Source organism: Onychostoma macrolepis, chromosome 03 (genome assembly GCF_012432095.1).
Source record: "Onychostoma macrolepis isolate SWU-2019 chromosome 03, ASM1243209v1, whole genome shotgun sequence".
In the NCBI taxonomy this organism is placed as follows: Eukaryota; Metazoa; Chordata; class Actinopteri; order Cypriniformes; family Cyprinidae; genus Onychostoma; species Onychostoma macrolepis.
The window spans coordinates 47,916,735-47,940,489 of record NC_081157.1 but is presented as its reverse complement, the minus strand read 5'-3'; the positions used below and the strand labels follow the sequence as shown (position 1 = coordinate 47,940,489).

General features: G+C 36.9%; 1 protein-coding gene across 1 annotated transcript in view; it reads right to left on the bottom strand.

The window, feature by feature from the left end:
• Positions 1 to 17,776, bottom strand: part of LOC131537327 (E3 ubiquitin-protein ligase TRIM35-like) — a 32,832-nt gene extending 15,056 nt beyond the window's left edge. The window contains exons 1-2 of the mRNA XM_058770679.1: positions 16,728 to 17,776; positions 13,992 to 14,087 (exon numbers count right to left, since the gene is read on the bottom strand). Of these exons, the coding sequence (XP_058626662.1) occupies positions 13,992 to 14,087; positions 16,728 to 17,123 (492 nt within the window). The 5' untranslated portion in view covers positions 17,124 to 17,776. The remainder of the gene's footprint in view (positions 1 to 13,991; positions 14,088 to 16,727) is intronic.
• Positions 17,777 to 23,755: the final 5,979 nt, after the last annotated feature.

Below are 23,755 nucleotides of genomic sequence, written 5' to 3'. Positions count from 1 at the left end.
CAAATACCAACTTAAAACGAATCCAGAAGCAGATTGCTGCTTGTCATTTACAGAAATAATGAACTGGAATCTATTATAATAAATATATCAGATCATAACTATTTATTTCACAGCTTTGTAGAATACTTGATTCTGATTGGTCAGTCACAACATTCCAAGGTATGTTATCCCTCGATAACAACTGGGAAAAGCTGATAACACAGGTTCACCTCGCCACTTGCTAGAAACAGTTTTTGTGTTTGGTTAGCTAATAAAATATTAAAGCTCAGTTCAATTTTATATATGTCCTAACACTGCGTGAAAAGGGTCATATCCGGTAAGTTGGGAATATGTGAAAAGTCAACACTCCCGGATGAGTTTGTGCGAGAAAATGTAATCTTTTAGGTTTAAGTCGGTTTGAACAATCAGGATAAGCGCAAGTAATTACTATTTTGATTAGCCGTCATACCCACAATCTCTGTGCACTGTGTAAACAATGAGTGGCGTATACGCGCGACGGATCACTTCCGGCGCTTGCGTAAACTACACCAGAGCACATACAGACGTCATGGACCGGATGCCGTGCACACGGTCAGGGCAGTTGGACATAGTGGTATATTAGAGGTAAAAAATAATAAAAATACTGTTAAATTTCTTGCACAAACCGATCGTTTCGTGTCTTAGGACAGCAATGTATCATCATGAGCCGCAGGGCTTAGTTTGGATTTGTCTGTGCATGTTTTTTTTACTCTCAAAGATTGTGTTCCCATTGACTTGCATTATAGGACTGACAGACTGCCACGGTTTGAGTTAAAAATCTTCGTTTGTGTTCTACTGAAGAAACAAAGTCATCTACATCTTGGATGCCCTGGGGGTAAGCAGATAAACATCAAATTTTCATTTTTGGGTGAACTATCCCTTTAAGGCAGTGGTGCCTGTAGGTGTACGGCTGTACGCACTGTGCGGACCATGAGCATTCAGACTGACCTGAGATTTGCCTCGCAAACATTTCAGCAGTTAGTAGCTATATGTGTCCTGTATTACTGTCGACTGGACCAGCCATGCCATTAATTATAAATTTATCAGTCTTTTGCACACCAAAGCCAATTTCTGCATATACAGTAAATACGCCAAATAGAAACAGAAAATCATGCTATACGCACCTTCATGAGATCGGGTTAGTGTACAATAATTAATTAGGCTATTTTACAAATGTAACAAATTCGTTGTATTCCCAATGTTTTACATTCAAGCTACCTGCCAAATTTATAGTGAAAAAGCTGGAAAGCATCTGGAATGCAATTGTTAAAGCTGTTATTAAAGCGTTTACTGCACAGATTTAAAAAAAAATGCTAATAAATAATTCGCATAGCCTATCAGACAAAACTGTGTTGCAGCAAATCCTTTAAATTTAAAGGTATTCAGAACAGAGCAACATAAAAATCATAAAATATAAGCAGCTATACAATTATAGGACAAAGTTTGACATATAGCCTATGCCATTATAATTTGTGTTTTATTTTTAAATTGTATAGAATAATAAAATAAAACGCAAATTATAATCGGGCCTGTTTTAGGCTTTTCTTTATTTTTATATTTTAGACATCCATCAATTATGGTGATGAAAAAGCGACTCGTCATCTCTTCATTGGACGTGCCTTTAGAGAGAAATGTACTGTACCTTTACGGATTACATAATTTAAAGAGTTTCTATTTTCAATTTGAATTATTTCATTTTAAAGTAGTAATTTAAAGTTTTCTATATATATATACTGCTCTACAAAGGCAAAAGACCTTAACACGCTAGAGTGTGAAACTGAGAAAAATGACTTTAAAGTTTTTCATTTATTATTTCTCCAGCCAAATTAATTATAGGTAGGACACTGGAAATTTGGCAATTAGATGTTGTAGTAATGAAAATTGTACATTAAAACATAAAAAAATTGTGAGCTCAAACTTTATTTTTACCCCTATTTTGAAGTTGTACTCTGCCTTTGCATTGTCTGCAAAAGACAGTAACTTCCACATTATCAATATTTGGTTGCTGATTACCATTTACAAAATCGTTACAGTAACACCTGTATAAAATCTAGCGATCATGGGACTATCTCATATAGGCTATTGTATATAGAAATCTGACTGTATTAATTGTTTTTTGACCTTAACAAGCAGACTAAAAGTTAATCATGTGAGTGGATACCGTTTTGCAGCCAATTTATTTGCTATGCTCAGTAACGTAAAAGAATGCTAGACATAGCGTAATTGCGTTTATATTGGCTTGAATTAAAATAGCCAAACCTAAAAGAACGACTTGTGGATTGATGTGAACGCCAGCAAGCAGGAATACTCAGAATGCTTGTGGATTAAACTATGGATTGATTTTATTGGGTTACAAGGTAGGATATGGATTTAATTGTGAACTGTTAGTACTGATTTTATAATTGATCATGCTACATGCTACGACATTCACTCCACACGCGTCCAACTAGAAGCAACAGCCTGGTGAATAATCTGCATTATAAAAAGGAAATAATAATAATAAAAAAAAAATCTTTAAAGGTTACTCACGATTATGTATTGCTGCGAAGGTATCGTCTTTGCAATGCTTTGTTATATGGAGCTGTTTGGTAGATCGCTATCTATCTAATTTGTTTGTCTAATAATCTGACAGATCAGATGCATGAAAGTATACAAATTACACTGTAATTAAAACGCAGCAGTCTTTAATGGATAGTAAAACAAAGGGAGAACACCTTATAACTCCAAGCCAGCACCGTAACTTCATATTGACACGCAGCTAAACAAAGGCAGAAAGCCATAACTCATTTTGAGCATTCCAAACAAAGTGAAAGAGCAGTAACTGGTGTTATATAGTGTTCTGCCTTGGTTTCTCCGGGGTTTTTTGAAGTTACAGTTAAGGCGACCCATTATTTTCTCGGAAAAACAACAAAATTGACTCAATATACTTATGCACATGATAAAGGATGTCTTGAGTGTCCCAAAAATATCAATAATGAATTTTCGACCAAAATCGAAGTTACAGTCTTTTGCCTTTGCACGGTAGTATATATATATATATATATATATATATATATATATATATATATATATATATATATATATATACACACACATATATATATATATATATATATATATATATATATATATATATATATATATATATATATATATATATATATATATACACATATATATATATATATATATATATATATATATATATATATATACACACATATATATATATATATATATATACATTAGGCGTGTCAACGTTAACGCGTTAATGCATGCGATTAATCAAAAAAATGTACGCGTTAATATTTTTTTTAACACAAATTAATCGTTTGATCAGGTTTGACCCCAATTTCTTCCCGTCATCGCAGCGCGGAAGGTCATCTATCATTGTGTGATGAGGGTACAGCACCAGTGTTGCCAGGGTAACAGCACAAGTGGCCTATTTTGAAAATACAGTCGCGGGAAAAAATTACAGAGCTGTGGGTTGCGGTTTTTTGGGCTACTTTTATAATGTACTTTGCGGTTGTAACATCACAAAAAATGTGAGTTTCAGCCAGAGCAGCAGAAATAAACATGACAACAGCCACTATAGATTATATAAGATAATAAACATAAACATATAAGATAATATTTCTACAAATTGTGAACAATGCCCCCAAAAACATCACTGTGTGTTATGACATATACATCTTTTCCTGGGCAATAACAGTGGAACTCTTCTGTAGGTATTGTTAGTCTAAACTAGTAAAGTGTATTAATTTATGAATAATTGTAAAAACTGCATATAAATAAACAATCATAGTTTCAAAATATATCTCCTTTGATAAATATTTTTCATAAAAACTGTGTTAAACAGTCCTGGACTTCCATGTATCAAAACTCTTCATAAATGATCCCCTCCCACCTCCACAAACACACACCCACCCCACCCCCCGGCTGCAAAGACTTGTGTTTGAACTGATCTCCGGTCGGTCACACTTCTTGAGGACAGACTGCAGACTAAAACATTTGTAAGCTTGCACAGTTCTGAGAAGAATCCACTTCAACATCATGTGCAAACCAGGTAAGACTAATTATCTATATTGTGTAAAACTAATATATTCAATGTCAAAATTCTATTACTGTGTTTTTCTCAGATAATGTTTCTTTTTTTCCATAGTATCCTACACTCAAGACTGGGGCAACTCATCTTCAGAAATTATAAACAGTAACGGAAGTTCATAAGGTTGTTTCGATCTTTTAATATTCATTTTTTGTATTGTTTTACCTATCCAATTAAATATTTTCTGTATTTTATATATATAATACTTTATGTCTTGTAGGTATACTGCAAAATTTATAATGAGGCTAAGAGGACGAAGTACTCATAGTTTCATCCTGGGAAGGCCCAGCTGAAACACTCAATCAAGGTTGTGTCAAAAAAGCCAAAAAGAGACAACGGTAACACTTTAGAATTATGTTCCAACATTAATGAATAACTACACAAGAACACATGAGTAACACAATATTAGTGCTCTAGTAACTATAGTTGTTGTATACAGTACATATACTGGCATTCACACATTAGCATGCACAAGCAGGTTGTTTTAATATTAAAAACCTGTTTGTAAACACTGCAAGAAAAATAAATAAATAAATGTTGTTTCAAACAAATATATATATATATATATATATATATATATATATATATATATATATATATATATATATATATATATATATATTTATCTGTGTTTAAAATAAAGTTTCCATTATCATAACTTGAAAATGAATGTTAACTTTTTAAACTTAATTTAATAAGTTGAAACAGCAAATATTGGAAAGTCAAATTAACTTAAATAAAGCAACTCAGCACTAGGATTGGTTGGTATGTTGGTAAGTTGGTATGACTTGTGCTTTTAAGTTGATATAACTTAAAATTTTAAGGCAGCCACAAAACTTAAGTTTTTAAGTTGAAATGGGTGAAAACTTTTTACAGTGTACTAGTAACTAACAAGCATCTCTGATTAATGAATTAGTGAGTAATAGTGCTTAGTCGAATGTGGTAGTTCACCATTAGCTAATTAGTAACTATTATTTTTTCATACCTCCCTAAGAACTACTGTATACAGGTTCATAATTAATATGAATAATACATAATGTATTATTAATTCTAAAGTAAAGGTCATGGTAACCCACTAGTAATGACTTAAGTATTAGATTAGATTAGATTTAGATTAGATTCAACTTTATTGTCATTACACAAGTACAGGTACAGGGCAACGAAATGCAGTTTAGGTCTAACCAGAAGTGCAATAGCAGCAAGTGCAGTATATACAATGGTTGAATAAGTGCAGGACAAGGATATGTACTGAATATATGTATAAATATATATAGAAAGATGGTTATTAATATAAACAGAATTTACAGGTGAATATGTATAGTGCATAAATATACAGATGGCTATTACTATAAACAGAATTTACAGGTGATATGTACTATCAATATAATATATATACAGATGACTATTACTATAAACAAGGTGTAAAAGTGCAGTGGAAGTGATTGCATATTACAATTAGACACGGTGCAAAATGTTAATGTAAACATTGATAATGTAAACAACAGTCGGCAGTGCAAATGAGCATAGTCCAATTTAGGTATGGTAGTGCAAGATACAAAAGTAAACAGTTGTTACTGTAATAAAAATTTACATTCAGTAGTGCAAATAAGGCAGATGTGAGGTAGGAGAGAAGAGTTAATAATATATGAGGAAGTGGATCAACGGGGGTTAGAGTTCAGTAAAGAGACAGCTCTGGGGAAGAAACTGTTCTTTAGTCTGCTGGTCCTGGTCCGGAGGCACCTGAAACGCCACCGGAGGGCAGGAGAGAAAACAGTCTGTGGGCTGGGTGAGAGGAGTCCTTAAGGATGCTGCGAGCTCGATGCAGACAGCGTTTCCTCTGGATGTGTTCGATGGCAGGTAGTGGAGTCCCTGTGATGCGCTGGGCAGTTTTCACCACCCGCTGCAGTGCCTTGCGCTCCGCAACAGAGCAGCTCCCATACCATACTGTGACACAGTTGGTCAGGATGCTTTCTATTGCGCAGCGATAGAAGTTCACCAGGATAGCAGAGGAGAGCTGATTCTTCCTCAGTGTCCTCAGGAAGAAGAGGCGCTGGTGAGCCTTCTTGACCAGGCTGGAGGTGTTGGTTTTCCACAACATGTCCGCCGAGATGTGGATCCCCAGGAACTTGAAACTGGAGACACGCTCAACAGCCATTCCATTGATGTGGATGGTGTCGTGTGCCTCTTGACTCCTTCCTGAAGTCCACGATGAGCTCCTTCGTTTTGGTGGTGTTGAGGAGCAGGTTATTTTCAGTGCACCATGTGGCCAGGTGCTGGATCTCCTCCCTATAGGCAGTCTCATCGTTGTTACTGATGAGGCCAATCACCGTGGTGTCGTCTGCAAACTTGACGATGGAATTAGATCCATACACAGGCTTGCAGTCGGAGGTGAAGAGGGAGTAGAGAAACGGGCTTAGCACACAGCCCTGTGGTACACCAGTGTTAAGTGTGATGGATGTGGAGCAGGTGAATCCTGATCAAACATTCTGGGGTCTGTTGGTCAGGAAGTCCAAAATCCAGTTACACATTGAGGTATTGATGCCCAGGTCTCCAAGTTTGGCTATTAACTTGGTTGGGATGACAGTGTTGAATGCTGAGCTGAAGTCAACAAACAGCATACGTGCATAAGTGTTCTTATTGTCCAGGTGAGTAAACACAGAGTGCAGTGCCATGGAAACTGCGTCCTCTGTGCTCCTATTGCTACGGTAGGCAAACTGGTGTGAGTCCAATGTGGATGGTAGAGAGTCTTTTAGGTGTTCCAGGACCAGCCGCTCAAAGCACTTCATGACGATGGGTGTGAGTGCTACAGGGCGGTAGCCATTAGGGCACCTCGGACTAGAGTGTTTTGGCACTGGCACAATGGAAGTGCATTTAAAGCATGTTGGTACGGCTGCTTGGGCAAGAGACAGGTTGAAAATGTCTGTAAAACCCCAGCGAGCTGCTCCGCACATGCCCTGAGAACACGACCAGGGATGTTGTCTGGTCCAGCAGCCTTGTGCGCTGATCCGGCTCAGTGCCTTGCAGACATCTGTGGAGGAGAGTATGATTGGTGGGTGGTCAGCTGAGGGATTGAGCTTGGTGGCAGTTTCTCTGTTGTCTCTTTCAAAGCGAGCATAAAAGTAATTTAGCTCGTTCAGGAAGTTGACATCAGTGGCTGCGGGGGTGGAGTGGGTGGGTTTGTAGTCACTGATGGCCTGAATGCCCTGCCACATGCATCGAGGGTCAGAGTTGGAAAAGTGTCCCTCTATCTTTAGCTTGTAGCAGTGCTTGGCCTTTTTGATGCCCCTCTTCAGGTTTGCTCTGGATGTGCTGTAGGCTTGTGCATCTCCTGATCTGAAGGCAGTGTTGCGTGACTTCAACAGGAGTCGCACTTCCTTGTTCATCCAAGGCTTCTGATTTGGATATGTGGTGATCTGTTTCTGGGTTGTAACACTGTCAATGGTGATATTGATATGATCCAATACAGAGGAGGTGTAAGAGTCAATGTCTGTGTGAGCGCCACTGGTGGCTTGAGAAGCAAACATACTCCAGTCTGTGTGTAGAAACCTTTCCTGGAGTGTGGAATCTGCCCCGCAGGCCACACCTTGATGGTCTTCACTGATGGCTTCACACGGTTGATGAGGGGTGCATATTTGGGGTGAGGAACAAAGAAAGGTGATCTGACTGTCCCAGGTGGGGAGGGGTGTCGCAACGTAAGCTCCAGCCATGTTTGTGTAAACATGGTCTAAGGTTTTGTTTCCTCTGGTGTGACAGGAAACATGCTGGTGAAACTTGGGTAGCACTGACTTTAAGTTTGAGTGATTAAAGTCACCTGCAACAATAAAAGCCGCCCGGGTGATCAGTCTGTTGTTTACTGATGGCTGCGTGAAGTTCTTTCATAGCAAGCTTGGCATCAGCATCCGGGGAATATAGGCTGCAGTTATAATGGTGGAAGTGAACTCCGCGGTAGATAAAGCGGTCTACATTTAACCATGAGAAACTCAAGGTTAGCTGAACAATGACTCCCAACAATAGCAGAGTTTGTGCACCAAGCTTTGTTAATGTAAATGCACAATCCACCACCTCTGGTCTTACCGGAGCCATCTAATGTTCTATCCGCCCGGAGTGTGTGGCGTCCCGCTAGCTCAATAGCGGTGTCCGGTATTCCGCTGTTTAACCAGGTTTCCGTGAAGATTAGGACGTTACAGTTCAAAAGTTTCTTGCTGTGTGTGATGCTGAGTCGAATCTCCTCCATTTTGTTCACTAGCGACCGTACATTGGCAAGGAAAATGCTGGGTAAAGAAATGCTTAGCTTAGCTCTTAGTCCTCCGCGCTTCCCCCGCCTTTGTTTACGATCTCGACGCCGCCTGCGAGCACTTCCGCCCGGCCGGGTAGGGTGCATAGCCTCGGGTGTCCTAGCGATCTCAGGAAGGAGTCGAAGATTGTCCATAAAAGTGTCGGAAATTTGCAAACCGATATCCAAAAGCTCACAACGGGTGTACGATGTGAAGGCACAACTGTTCTGCACGAACAGGCCCGAGATGAGTAAGAAAAATACCGCAAAATTGCAAAATCTGGAGAGACCCAGAGCCTCGCGATGTACTCGTGCCGCCATCTTGGGTACCAGTATTACAAAATTCTTCAGAAGGAATTACTAATTATTTGGATCAGTATTCTAAAGTGAATATCATGATAATTCCCAAGTAATGACTGAAGTCATTGTAAGCTTTTGAGAGTTTTGTAAAGTATTGGATAGTAACTATTCAGGTGGTACTACATCCTTCTAAAGGAATTACTCATTTTTGGATCAGTATTCTAAAGTGAAGTTCGTGATAACTCCCTAGTAATTACTGACGTCATTGCAAACTTTTGAGGTTTTTGTAAGGTTTTGGTTAGTAATTCATTTTGCTAGATTTGGTAACACTTAAATCATTACTAGTGGGTTACCATGATGTGCTGGAACAAGTTTGATTTTGTTACGGGGCTGACGAGACGAGAGGCGTGCGGATCCATTCGCAGGCTTTTATTAGGCAGAGACGTGGTCGTACAGGCAGGGTCAAACAATAGCAAACAGGTATAACATGGACGAGACAAAGAGTAAACAAAGACAAGCGTGGGTCGATGATCGGCGAACAGTATCTAAAGGGGCGAGACAGGAGAGGTAGTCAAAACGTCAGCGATAGTCCAGGCAGGGGAAAACACAATCCAACAAAGGCAGGGCGAGGCGAGGCAAGACAAGACAAGACTAGGGAAACTAACGGAGCTCTGTAGGGCAGCGATAATGCATGCAATACTCTGCAACGAGGGAGAGAATGTCCAGGGTTGAAATAGTGTGTGTGATCAGGTGTGCGTGTGATTAGTGCAATGAGTGATTGGTGACAGCTGTGTGCGTGTGATTGGTGAGATGGCTGATGGGAAATGCAGTCCATGTGATGTGTGGTGTGACCTCTAATGGTGAATGAACGGGAGTGCAGACCAGATTCGTGACAGATTTAAACATATTCCATGTTTCATGTTTAATTTGATTAGAGATTTAATTATTTATTGAGTACAATTCTTTAATGGCAGTATTTCTCCTATTCACTTTATTAATGGTTTAGAGCTCCATCTAGTGGCAAGTTTATTGTTATTTTAAATTGCGATTTCTGGTGTTCACGTAAATCAGGAAGTAGTGAGTGCTCCATGCCGGCAGCAGTAACTTAATGGCTCTCTTTAATCGCCAAATATTTCTGTAATCTTTATCCTTGCAACAGCATCACTTGTAAGTATGTATTTGATTTATATTAATGTTATATAAATGTAAACTTAACAGGTCAAAGTGACTTAATCATTTTCACTGAGCTATCGCATTAGCCATGTTCTACTTTAGCGTCCTATCGCTGTATTGTGTATTTACATAAGTAAAGGCCGTGTGCATTTCCAAGCATCACAGCATATTATATCAATGTGAATGTTGTTTTGCTTCTGTAGATTTGTTCATTTCTGAACATTATTCTTTAATGTGTTCATTTGTTTATTTGTAGTTTAACTCCATACCCAAGACCATTAAACCTGTGGGCAAACGAACTTCTTGTCTTCAGAGTTGTGTGAGGGAAGGGAGTTTATCTGACTGTCAAAACAAAACTAAAGCTATGTTGAGGACAGTACGCATGATCTTCATTTTAGAATTAATTATACATCATGCATAATTCACATTAATTATGAACCTGTATACAGTAGTTCTTAGTAGTTCTCCAGGATATATATAGAAAAATAGTAGTTATTGATTAACTAATAGAGAACTACCAGTTTCAACTGAGCGCTATTACTTACTAAATCATGAATCAGAGTTTCTTGTTAGGTAATAGTAGTTACTACAATGTTAATAGTGCATTAGTCACTTTTTCCTGTGTAGTTATTCATTAACAAAGGATCAGTATTCTAAAGTGTTACTGAGACAACAAATTGACATGATCTAACTCTTCTTAAATAGGCTATTAGTTTGTAGTGAGTATTTTCTGTGGTTACATTACTGTTGTTTTGCAGTTGCTGGAGATGAGGTCAACAGAGAAAAACACAGAAAGAGCATGGTGGAGGACAGAAATGGTGGAGCTCAATGTAAGATGAGGAAGATGTTGATAAGGATTCACGTTGGAGCTACAGTGAGGACCGGAGTTGACTGGGACCAGAGTATGTGAGCGGAGTACGGAGTAGAGCGGTGTGATTTTGAATGGAGCGAGGAGCGGATTTTTTAAAAGTCAGAGCGTCGTGGTTTTCACTCGCTCCAAGAGCGCTCCACCACCACTCCATCACGAGTACAATTCATGCCAACATCCCATAATATAACTGCATATTTAGCAATAATTCATGTTAAATTAGGGTGACCATACGTGCCATTTTTCCCAGACACGTCCTTGCCAGGATTTGTTTTGGCTTCGTTTTCCTGTTTTCATGCTTGCTGAAGGTAATGATCGAAAAGTAGTTTGACCAATAACATGCAGGCATTGTACATAATGGATCAATCATGATGTTTGTGAGAAGGTAGGATCTACGGTCAAAACGATGCATTTACATGTACATATTAGGTGTGTTTGACTTAAAAGCAGCACGGCTCAGACCGATCAGTGTTTGACATCAAAGTACCTCGAGAGCGTTTTGAAAGCATAAGGAACCATCTGTATGGTACTTTGATGTCATACACCGATCAGTCTGCACATGCAGACAAAGCCAAAACCTTGATATTTTAGGCAATATAGAAACCCTGGCCAGGACGTGTCTGGGAAAAATGGCAGGTATGGTCACCCTAGTTAAACATATTTAGCTAGTTTGATATAAATGGATCACTCAAATCAGAAAGAATGTGAAGTCTATGATGACGGCAATGGACATGAGCGGGAAGTTATAGTTCTCAAGGAATTTGTTTGTTCCTTCAGGATACTTAATATTTTCAGGTGAAAGCATGATTTAAACCGGTACAACACTTATTCACACGCAGTCGCTCTCTGTGCATAAGTGCATACGGTATGGGCAGCTTTCTTGTTTGAAAAGAAGAGGAGATGCTACACCATGGTAAACATGCCCCTGTCCCAAATATTTTGAGACCTTTAGCAGGCATCAATTTTTTAAATTAGCTCATTTTGTGCATAAAATTGTAAAATTTCTCAGTTTAAACATTTGTTATGTTATCTATGTTCTCTTGTGAATAAAATATTGGCTCATGTGATTTGAAAGTCTTTTGGTTTTCATTTTATTTAAATTGATTTATTTATTTAAAAAAAAACGTCCCAATTTTCGGAATTCGGGTTGTACAGTGTTCATCTGTATCCAATTTCAAATGAGCAGAAATCTGTAAGAAATGCAGCGATCTGTAGGTAAAATAACTGACGAAAACCTATTGTTATTTTCATCTAGGGATGTGCAACAGCGATCGAGTACTCGGCCGTGACAGCGATGATCGATCATGAAAACGATGATCATGGAAAAAAATTAAAAATAAATTCTGATTGGTTATAGCAGCACTTTGGCCAGCAGCTCTGATTGTTTAGCTTGCAACAGCATGTGGTTTAAAGTATAGACATGAGAAGAGAGATAAGCTTTGAAGTCATGTAGTGATGTCTGGGTTAGCTACATACCTGATTAATCTAATATAGGATGCATTGGAATATTATTAAAAAAATGCTGATCCTATAATAATGCAGCAGTGATTTTTTTTTTTTTTGTCATATTTGTTCAACAGTAGGCATACTTCAATTAAAATAGTTTTCGTACTTCGTATGGCTTCGAAAACACACAGGCGATTTTAGGAATCACTAGGTAATGTAGATGAAAATATAGCACAAATCTGCCATAAACATTAACGACATAAGCATTATAATGAGAACTTTATAGAATGTGAAATCTATAGTGATTTCTGTCCTTGCCCGTGTTTCAGCGCGCTGTTGAAAGCGCATCAAGGCGGGAGCTCTCTCTCTCTCTCTCTCGCTATAGCGAGTAACTGGGGGTTGTTGGTTTCCCCCTCGGTACAGATCACGTTCCGATAGAATCCCCCTCAGTAAATCGCGATCGCGTTCCCGGTAGAGCCCTGCACGGGCCTCAAATTTAGGCCCTAGCCTATACGCTCAGGCCCTTGCCCGGCACGTGTCCGACAGTTTAACAGAATTACCGGCCCGAATCGAGCCTGTCTTTTTTTCCCCCCTTCTCCCAAATCAGATTATAATACTGTTTCAGCTATTAAAATAGTTCAGTTTTGTATGTAATGGGCAAAGTGATTATATTTTGTTTCGTTTTTTTTTTATTAAGTTAATTTAGAAAAACGTTTGGAGCATTTTTTTGTTCGTTAAATAAGTTTTTTCTTTCTTAAAGTAACGACCAAGCGGCCAGCGGCAGACCGGCAGACTGATCATAGCCTATGTTTGATCAATTTAGCCTTCTCAAATCACCGATGTGAAAATTGGCCCGATCAAAGTCTGGCACTAGAGGCGTAAAAAAGTCGGGGCCGTCAGGCCCGGGCTGAAATGCAGGGCTCGAGCGTTCCCCTCGGTAGACATCACGTTCCCCACCATTGTCTGGCCCTTAGAATCTCCATTACGGTCATGTCCCCCCTAACGGTCATGTTTTCCCTAATAAAGACAATCAGTCAATTATTGGTTACACTATATTTTTTCTATCTGCCCCCACTCCTGCAACCATCTGTAAGAGTTTTAGGAGGGATATATTTTAAACAAAACCAATCAAATCACTCACTTTAAGGGTTTTGGGAGGGATATGTTTTAAATATAACCAATAAATTCACTGTGCTGTAAGGGTTTTGGGTGGGATAAATTTCAAGTTTACCAATTAAATTTTGCGGAAAGTCTGTGTGCTCAGTGGCCCAATAGCTGTATGGTTAGGGGGTGGGTTTAGTTTCAAATCAGCCAATCCAGTTTAACATGACTGATCAGAGCAGAGAGCAGAGTGCCACAAAGGTGTAAACGCCCCCTTCATTTAGGGGATTACTTGCCATGGCAACAAATGGCTGTTGCATGGAAGAATACTGCAGTAACATATGTCGAAATTGGTATTGTTACAGAAGTATACAGACATTTTACATTTACATTTATGCATTTTATCCAAAGCGACTTACATTGCATTCAAGTTACAGTTTCTACGTTTTATCAGCTCTTGCTTTCCCTGGGAATCTCTACCATTTGAGCTACAGGAAAGCCTGTGGTATTCCCCATATCTGGTCAGTAATACTCCCGGATTCATTTGAAACACTGCAGTGTATACAGGTCTGTATACACCTCTTTTCATGCAGTGTGATCACCCAGTTGGAGGTTATTCTGCAATAACGACCAGCTGGATGTAAATTATGCCTTACATAGTAATTCTACAGCTGTAATGAAAATGACTCTCGATTCTGTTTCCTCACCTTGATGTGTTGAACTGTTTTCTCAAACCCTCCTTTCATTTTTTTATTGTGTTTTAGATTCTCTTGTAAGGACTTCAGTGCTGTATTGAGCTTCTCCTAGAATTGAACAAAAACACAGATTACAGTGAAGAGAAGAAGAGAAGACATTCACGTATTCACAGATACTGATGTTTTGATAACATAAGGCTGTGGAAAAGAATTATTTCCTCTGTTTTGTGTACATTTCATACTAAATTGATTCAGAAATGAAAACCTACCCACTAAATAGCTCAGAGAAGCACAGTTAAAGTTTTGGAGTGGCCTCATAGTCCTAACTTGAACCCAATTGAGATAATGTGGCAGGACCTTAAACAGGCAGCTCATGCTTAAAAATCCTCCACTGTGGCTGATCTAAAGCAGTTTTGCAAAGAAAAGCGGGCCAAAATCCCACCACTGAACTCCAGTTATCACAAATATTCGGTTGTAGTTATCAGGGCTCTGAACCGGTTCAAGAAACGAAAACAAATTCTATAGTTCTATCGGAAACAAACGAAATTGTGACTGGAACAGAGCCGGAATCAGAAACGAAATCAAATTCTATAGTTCCGAACAGAATCGAAAATTTGAAATGGACATTAACCAGTTAATATCATTATTTTATCGTTCCATATAATATTTGAAATTTGCTGTCAACCAATCAGGAATTCAAATAGTATGGCCTATGCAAATGTGACGCTGATGCATCCGGCGAGTGAAATGCCCGCGTGCTCAGCTGTGAACTCTTCATAGGTAAGTCGCAATGGCAATGCATCGGCGTAGTTTATCTGAGGATTGTGTAAGATGGATTCAACAGATCTTACGCACCAGCAGCGATTCTGTGAATGGAAAAAACTGAATAAAACTATAGGCTTACATAAAAAGGAATATATACGCCTATACACTAAATATATTTCACTTAAATCAATGACAGATTAATTGTGACGTGTTCCAAAGTTCTCAGAAAGGAAAACAAGATGGCAGAAATGAGTTTTCTTTATTTTGCAAAAGCTTTACAGTTTTGTTTATTTAACAGTTTTATTTGTTTTGCAAAAACTTGACAGTTTTGAATGATGTCTTGCATCTGTATAACCAACCAGCGTTGGTATGGCCATATCGCGCTGGCGCCTCACGCGCACAAAGACACAACATATTTTTGCGACATTGCAGCCTGTTCATTATCAAAATAAAATACAGTAAAAGAAACGTATAAAAAGTTAAAGTGCTCCGTTGTCCAGTCTCTTGCATTCAGCGTGACCACTGCCTCACTGTGCTGATATAGGCTAGCCGATGTGAAGGATGGTGTTTTACGTCAATGAAAGTACAAAGCCTATAATAAATAATATTTTAGCATCCAGATACGTCGCGAATATGGAAACATTTGGATTCGTGCCGAATGTGCAACGACATTTTTATAGCCTATAGGCTATATCCTTAAATTTAGAGGATTTGTTGTGGAGAGAAACTAATAACTGTGTTTATAAGGATCGAGCCCTGAGGAACACCAGATTTTAAAGATATTTCAGATGAGGAGTGGTTTCCAATACTAACAACGTACCTCCTATTAGTGAGATATGAACGAAACCACTGCAACACCATGCCCCGAAGGCCAACACATGTTTCAAGACGTGATATAAGTGTATTATGATCAACTAAATCAAAGGCAGAACTGAGGTCTAACAGAACCAAAGCCACTAACTGGCCAGTGTCAGTAATTTAAAACCAGATTTAAATATTTCAGAGATTGAACTGACGGTCAGATAAGACTGAAGTTGGTTTAAAACCACTTTCTCTAAAATTTTAGAAAGAAAAGTCAAATTTGAAATAGGACGAAAGTTAGCCGGTAATGTGGGATCCAAACTAGTTTTTTTTTAAGATGAGGCCGCACAGTGACAAGTTTAAAGTTACCAGGTACAGTGCCAGTATAGAGACATTTGTTAATGACACAACAAGTCAGGGCCAACAGTTTCAATAATCTGTCCAAGAAAACGTGGAGGAATTACATCCTGGGGACACATAGTAGGTTTTAGAGTAGACATGATCTCGAATAGAGTATTCAAGTTTACAGGCTCAAAGACAAACCAGGTGGAAGGGGTGATTAAAATATCTGGCAAATTATATGACGTCAAAGGCATCAAAGATATAATTTGGGAAATCTTGTTATTAAAATGTCTTGCAAAATCCTCACAAAGAGAAACAGATGTCTCAGGAAACAGATTAACATTTGGGTGAAGAACAGATTCAACCATGGAAAAAAGAATGTTTGGCTTTATTATTATTATTATTATTATTATTATTAGGCTATTATTACTATTATTATTATTATAGGCAAAGACAATTAAAAAAAAAAAATTACAAAATTATTTTTTCTACTCGAACCGGTTTCGGAACGGTAATAATACAGAGGAACGCAGGAATAGAAACGTTAAAATATTGATTCTGCTCGGAGTGAACCGATTGACTTTTTTTTTTCGTTTTCAAGCCCTGGTAGTTATTGCTGCTAAAGGGGGCAACTAGTTTTTCACATGTGATAGCTGTTAAAAATGGTATTCAGTGTTTACTGAGGTTGACTTTATTTTATGTTGCATTTAGTTTGAAGATCTGAAACTATTTAGTATGAGACAAAAACAGAAAAAAAAATCAAAATGCGCAAATACTTTTTCACAGGACAGTAAATGTCATATGAAGTTGTGTATGTGAAACAAGAGGCATTTGTCTTACCTTGTATGATGAAACCACTTCACTGATGGGTCTAAATTTATGATTGTCGTGTTGTTTTGAATCTCTGCACACTAAACACACCAGTTGTTTGTCCTCCAGACAGAAGAGTTTGAGTTTCTCACTGTGTAAACTGCAGATGTCCTCAGATCCTGATGAACAACTCTCATTTTTCTGCTTCAGAAACGACTCACACAAGTTTTTTAACGCCAGATTATATGGTGGTTCTTCTCTTGACGATCTTCTCCTGCAGACAGGACACTCTTGGGTTTCCTTGGTTCTCCAGAACTTTTGAAGGCACTCTTTACAGAAACTGTGACTACATGACAGAAGAACAGGAGCCTTGAAGATTTCACAGCACACAGGACAGATATAATCATCTTCGTCTGCTGAAGCCATTCTCACTGTTCGAGCTCCAGCAACCTAAACTTTACTTTCACTTTCAGAATGATGGTTTTAAAAAGAATCACCATTAGAATCACAAAGATCTGCTGTCTGTTCAGAAACAAACGTCTCAAAAATCCTTCTTTAAAGTATATTTCTTTATTCTTCACTGATCGGTGATTCTTTATTGCTTTTGTTAAGACATGAGAGCCAGTTTGACAGAAAAGAGAAATGAGAGTCTCTTCCTGGTAAGTGCTGTAAGAGGGTGGAGTTTATGATCACCTGTGTGTTCAAATAGGTCAGACTACAACATCAGGATTTCATTTTTAACAAAATGCATTCAAAATTAAACAGCACTGACACTCTCTAAAGTGCAATGCCTAAAAAAATTAAAAAAAAACATTAGATCAAAAAGAACACATGGGAGAACACAAATAAGCATGCGTGTGTAGGGAGCAAATTTATTTCCTTATAAAATTAATTCTGAGGCCAAAACTCAGGAACTCTCCCAAAAGACAGATGCCATGCAATAAAGCCATGAAACTAACCTGGAGATCTCCAAAGAGAACAAACACCACCTTGACCAAACTTATCTCCTTGATAATTTATGACCCCATTCTCCCCCTGCCCTCTCTACCTCTCTCTCTTTTCCCCCAAAAAAGCTGTTGACATTAACTGTCAACATCTCAACTGACAGCAGATAGCCTACTGAATCGGGACAGCGCGTTTTTCTCAGCCACTCTTTACTTAAACTGCATCTGATAGAAGTGTCAACGGCTTTCATGCACGTCTTTTAAAATAAAAGTCTCGCATCAGAAAAACATTAAGAATTACGTTTTTTGTAGTTGATGTCGTTTCTTTGGCCGTACACTCCGCGACCCACTCAGAACGGTCTCACGACCCACCAGCTGAGAAACACTGTTTTAGACCGTGTGTCTTGTGTTAAATTAGGATAACTGTTACATGTGTGACTACGTTAAATTCATTCATCTCCTGCGTAGGTCACTTGGCTATTTCCCATATAGCTACAGTATCTATGTACAGGAGCAGGGTTGCCACACGATTACAATTTGATTCACAATTGCATTATCTTTTCTAAATGGCTTCTAATTGTTTCATTATGTAATTGGCATGATACAGCTTTACCTTTATATATAAACTGTTATATTTGATTTATTCTGATCTCTTCTGAAATCATTTTTTTTCTAGTAGATTAGGGTTGTAGTCTAGTGTAGTCCCACAAATCTGCGTCCAGGACAGATCATACTGAAGTACCAATGAATGAAGCAGGGGCTGGTCATTAGGGATCTTCTGATTTCTGTCTGTCACTGACTTAACAAGTTACAGTTTTTGTGATTATAGAAAAAATACACTTTTTATTATGTGCTAGCAGGGTGCAGCCTATTTAAAGGTATTATAGTCACCCTGTATCCTCTGAGTAAGATCAACTGACGAGTTTGTGCCGTGCGCGCAGTTGGCCAGTGAATTACTAAGCGACACTAGGTCGCTAATGAACGAATAATTGAAAGTATGGGATTTCCAGAATAATCAAATATCTAAATTAATATACAATCGATATCTGTGATCAGTTTTTAATTAGAAGTACAGTCTAAATTTAATGATCACTTGAAATTGGAGTCAGATCAAGCACGGAGCTAGACTAAAATTGAAACTAAATCCAGATAAATTCAGAGGCGCAAGTAAAAGACCGAACACACATTAAACCTTCGACCAGGCCGCTGGATTCCGTTGTTTGGACTAGCGGGTGGATCCTTACACGTGTTCTGTGTTCACTCTATAGACCTTATTCTCCAGATAAACAAGCGTGTAGCGATCTTTAAAATATTGTCTCTGAACTTATTTTTTGCAGTAACTTTGTGGTAAGTGTATTTCTATGCCATCATTGTCAAAGAGTAACTTATTTGAACGTTAAAGGGGTCATCGGATGCAAAATTCACTTTACAAGTTCTTCATCTACAGAAGAAGTGAGTATAAGGGTTTCTATAAATCTTTGCAAATCGCCTTTCCTAATAATGTGCTAGTTAGTTTCGCGGCTGAAGTTTACAATTTGCTCGTCACTCCACGGAAGAGAGGTGTGGGGTCAGCAGAGCTCATTAGCATTTAAAGCAACATGGACTAAAATATGGAAGGATTTTTCAGACTATTTTGAAATAGAATTGCAAATTGTATTTTCAATTGCATTTTCCATATGTGGATGCATAAATTGTGACATAATCCAAATGCAATTGCAACTCTTGCATTACCGTTTGCATTTTCGCTTTCGCGAACGCACAGTGACTGCCACATTTCAATTGAAAAAGCAAAGTCCATTTGCAACTGTACTTCCCATGTCTTATGAGTTATGAGCCTGTCATATACACTAGAACCACCAGAGGTCGCTGTATACCTAAAAGCGCCAGCGGGTAAATTTTACCCACACACATGGCAACTGTGTTTATATGGCTAAAGAACATATTATTTCACTGTATTATGTCACTGCCTTCACAAAGAAGTGTCTAGAGTCATGAAATGATTATGTCTAGTCATCAACTATATTTTTACCCTGTTGTTTTATGTTCAAGACTTTTTAATGCAGCCTACACTAATCCATAATGGTCAGTAAGCTAAAAAAAAAAGAAGAAAAAAAAGCCTGCACTGACATGAAAATTATGGGGGTTAATAATGGTAATTTTAGATGACCTTTCGGATGTATTTAATTATAAAACACTTTATAATCTATAATAACATTTATTAACAACTTATTTAATATTTTCTCTAAACCTTCTTGTATATTTAGACAAGCACCTGCAATTCTGGCCAAATTAAAGATACGTTGTGTGTGAATTTGCACATATTACTTTGCAAAAAAAAAATGAAAAAAACGTGTGCAGTTAGTTTTTAATATTACATTCTTGAGGATTCTATGCTTACATTTCTTTTCAGGAGCACTAGTGCTCCTACTTAAAAAAATAATAATAATAATAAAATAAAAAATAGGAACATACCTTCTGATCAATGACAGAAGGGTCATTCCTGGGATTCGTTAACATTTCAACTTGGAATATACACGTTTTTCAACTACATGTGATTCAGCTTCTAAATACCCCACATCATTAGGCACATATCAAACCTCCAAAAAATATTCATCATATTTTAATATATCATATTCAAAATATCATATTTTCCCACCTCAGGCATTATTTTCAGGTTGTTTTTCCTGCTTTTCTTTTTTTTTCTCAACCCCGTAACGGACAAAATGGGATTGGTTTAAAAAGAATTTTACACAGAAATTGTTATAAAACAAACATCTACCTACACTGTAAAAAGGTTGCTGTAAATTTTACAGTAATTTACTGGCAGCTGGATGCCAGTAAGTTACTGTAAAAAATGGCTACAGTATTATTACTGTAATTGTATTTACAGTATAATAATGTATTTACTGTATTTTAATTTACAGTATTATTATCGTATTTGAATTTACAGTATTTTTACCGTATTTTCATTTACAGTATCAGTGCTGTAGTGTTTATTTTCATGTAGTTTAAACATTTTTTTACCTGTAAAAAGCAATCAAATTGTGGTACAGCACTGTATTCCATGATTTTTACCACCCCAACCCCATAAAAATCACTCATGAGCATTAGCTCTGATAATATTCTTTTTAATTGTTGAACATTTTCTTTTTAAAAGTACAGATTACAAGTCTTGATCTCTAGGATGAACTAGCTGAACAAAGGGCATCACAACAGTCCCCTGGGCACTTTGTATCATGGCAAAACATACACATACTGAAAAGCAAAAACAAGTACACTAACAGTCAAAAGTTTTTGAACGGTAAGATTTTTGGATGTTTTTAAAGAATTCTCTTCTGCTCACCAAGCCTGCATTTAATTATTTATTTATTTTTACTATTTAAAATAACAGCTGTCTATCTGAATATATTTTAAAATGTAATTTATTCCTGTGATCAAAGCTACATTTTCAGCATCATTACTCCAGTCTTCAGTGTCACATGATCCTTCAGAAATCATTCTAATATACTGATAAACATTTATTATTATTATTATCATCATCATCATAACAGTTGAGTAAATTTTTTCAGGATTCTTTCATGAATAGAAAGATCCAAAGATTTTGTAACATTATACACTATACCATTCAAAAGCCTGGATTCAGTAATTTTTTTTTTTTTTTGTGGGGATTATAGAAATTACTACTTTTATTTAACAAGGATGGTTTAAATTGATCAATTTTATTGTTTTAGCCCTTAACATGTCAGATGGTAATCAGCAAGAAATACTTTTGTTCTTAATTGTCTTCCCTATATTATTCTAAAAATATTAATGTGACAAGGTGTGATGGGGTTGAAGACTGTAAATTTAAATTTAAGTTTGCTTTAAATTTAAATTTTTGGTTTTGTTTCTCTCTCATATTGTCCCCTTGTTTCTGGGTCAACATATCTGCATGGCCAACATTGTCTTTCTGCTGCAAATGTGGGCGCAATTTCTGATGTATGATGCTTGTCAACGTTTAAGTGGACATATTACGTCAAAAAATGATATTCAGTATATATATTTACTGAAACCATGACTATTTTATTTTCATGAAAATTATTAATAAATGAAGCAAATAACTCAACCCTGTCACAAGTTTACAACCCTGTAACAATGAGAAATACGTATATTTGTGATGGGGTTGAGTGTGACGGGCTTGTGGTTTTTCACACAAAATGGCCACTGCTGCTCATGTAGCATAGGAGAGTAGACTATATATCGCAGCAATAAAATAAACACATTGTATATACTTATGAATTAAAATAAAATGTTGAAAAAGTAATAATTTTCCATCTTAATTTTATATGACAGGGTTGAGTTGTTAAGCTTGACAGTACCCTCCCTGACCATAACATGCCTCAAAAATATGAATAAAAAGTATGATACCTGAAGAGGCCTGGATGAAGTCACATATGAGTGGAGACTAAATTATTATGGGCGTAGAATGGTTAGTGTGACGGGGTTGAGTTCAGACTGAAAAACATAACTTTAAAGTCTGTTTTTTATCAAATATTTTGCATTTTTTCGTAGAAAAATATTTTTTACAAGAAAGGAACACAAGTAAATGCTTACATTGTTGCCAAAAATCACAGACACTATGCACAATTTGTTAATAATTTAAGTTATATTAACATCACAAAATGCTTGGTTCAAGATAGATATAAGATTATTTTATGCTAAAAATATAAAGATGCAATAATTATTTGTATTAATTATAATGGGCATCCCAAAGTTTTGTGAAAAGCTTCTAACAATTCATTTTGGTGAACCACCACTTTAGAAACTCTGGGGGACTGAAATATTACTGAATCCCAGGAATGACCCAGAAATTAACCTTCCTATTGATATTTGACTCCTTAAAGTATTTTTTTATTTTATTTTTAAACCTTTGTAATGCTCTTTTTCTAACTTTATTAAATGTATGTCATCTTTTGTGCCAAAAAAATTTAGATTTATATACTTTTATCAAAAAATTTTAACTAAACAATAAATTCAGTTAAAATAATAAGATATAACAATAACAATCAGGAAGAATAAGTTTCCAGTCAAATGAAATCAGCATCAACAATTCATCTTTGCATGGCATAGAAGAGCACAAATGTGGCATTAAGGAATATTTAGAGAATTTAAGAAATTTTTGACAAGACTCAGAGGTGGCATTAATGCATCTCATAATCCTGATAAAAGCTGTGACTTTGTTTTTTAACTATATTTTTGTTGACGAAATAGAGCAAAATAGACAACAGTGTTCCTAAAATGTAAGTCACTTAATATTAACTTTTGTATAAAACACTAGCGTAGCCAGAAATGTTTAAGTGGGTGGGCCTACATAAAACTGGGTGGGCCACATGTGTAGCATATGAAAACTGCATGTCAAATTGCCAACAAAAAATACAACATTCATTACACGGTACTTCTAAAGCATGCATTAACATTAGTAATATGTTATGTTAATGTTCATTTCAAAATTTAGGACATTATTAAAATTAAAAGTTCTGTTAAAAGTATCTGTTAACATTTGCCTGAGCTGGTTAACAAAGATGAATAAACACGGTAACAGATGTATTTCTAATGTTAGTTAATGCATTAACTAACGTTAACTAAAGGAAGTTTATTAACCTTTTGAGCGGTACGGTCCCACATATGGGATTTAGAATGTTCGGTGACGTGGCATAACTGCCAAATTCAAACTGCGTTTTCGCGCGTTGACTGACGCTGAGATGCAGCTGCACTTGTCATATAATCGCATCTATGCAGTGTTTTTAACCACATAATGTTTATTTTATGCTTTAGACATTTAAATACACATAAGTACTAGTAAAACAATACATTTAGAGTTCGTAAAATACACTCAGATGTTTATGGAAGCAGCAATAACAATCCATTCAAATATAATTTTCAGACGTGTTTTATTAATATCAAATACACATAGTGTAAGTAACTATAAAGTTCACTCTATTCTTCTCCCATCTCACTTATATGTATTTCGCGAGAAATTGATGAATTTACGTGATATAAATCTGACTGACACGGGACTCTCTGAACTGCAGCGCGAACAAACATGGCGGCACCCATACATGGCGGCACCCCATG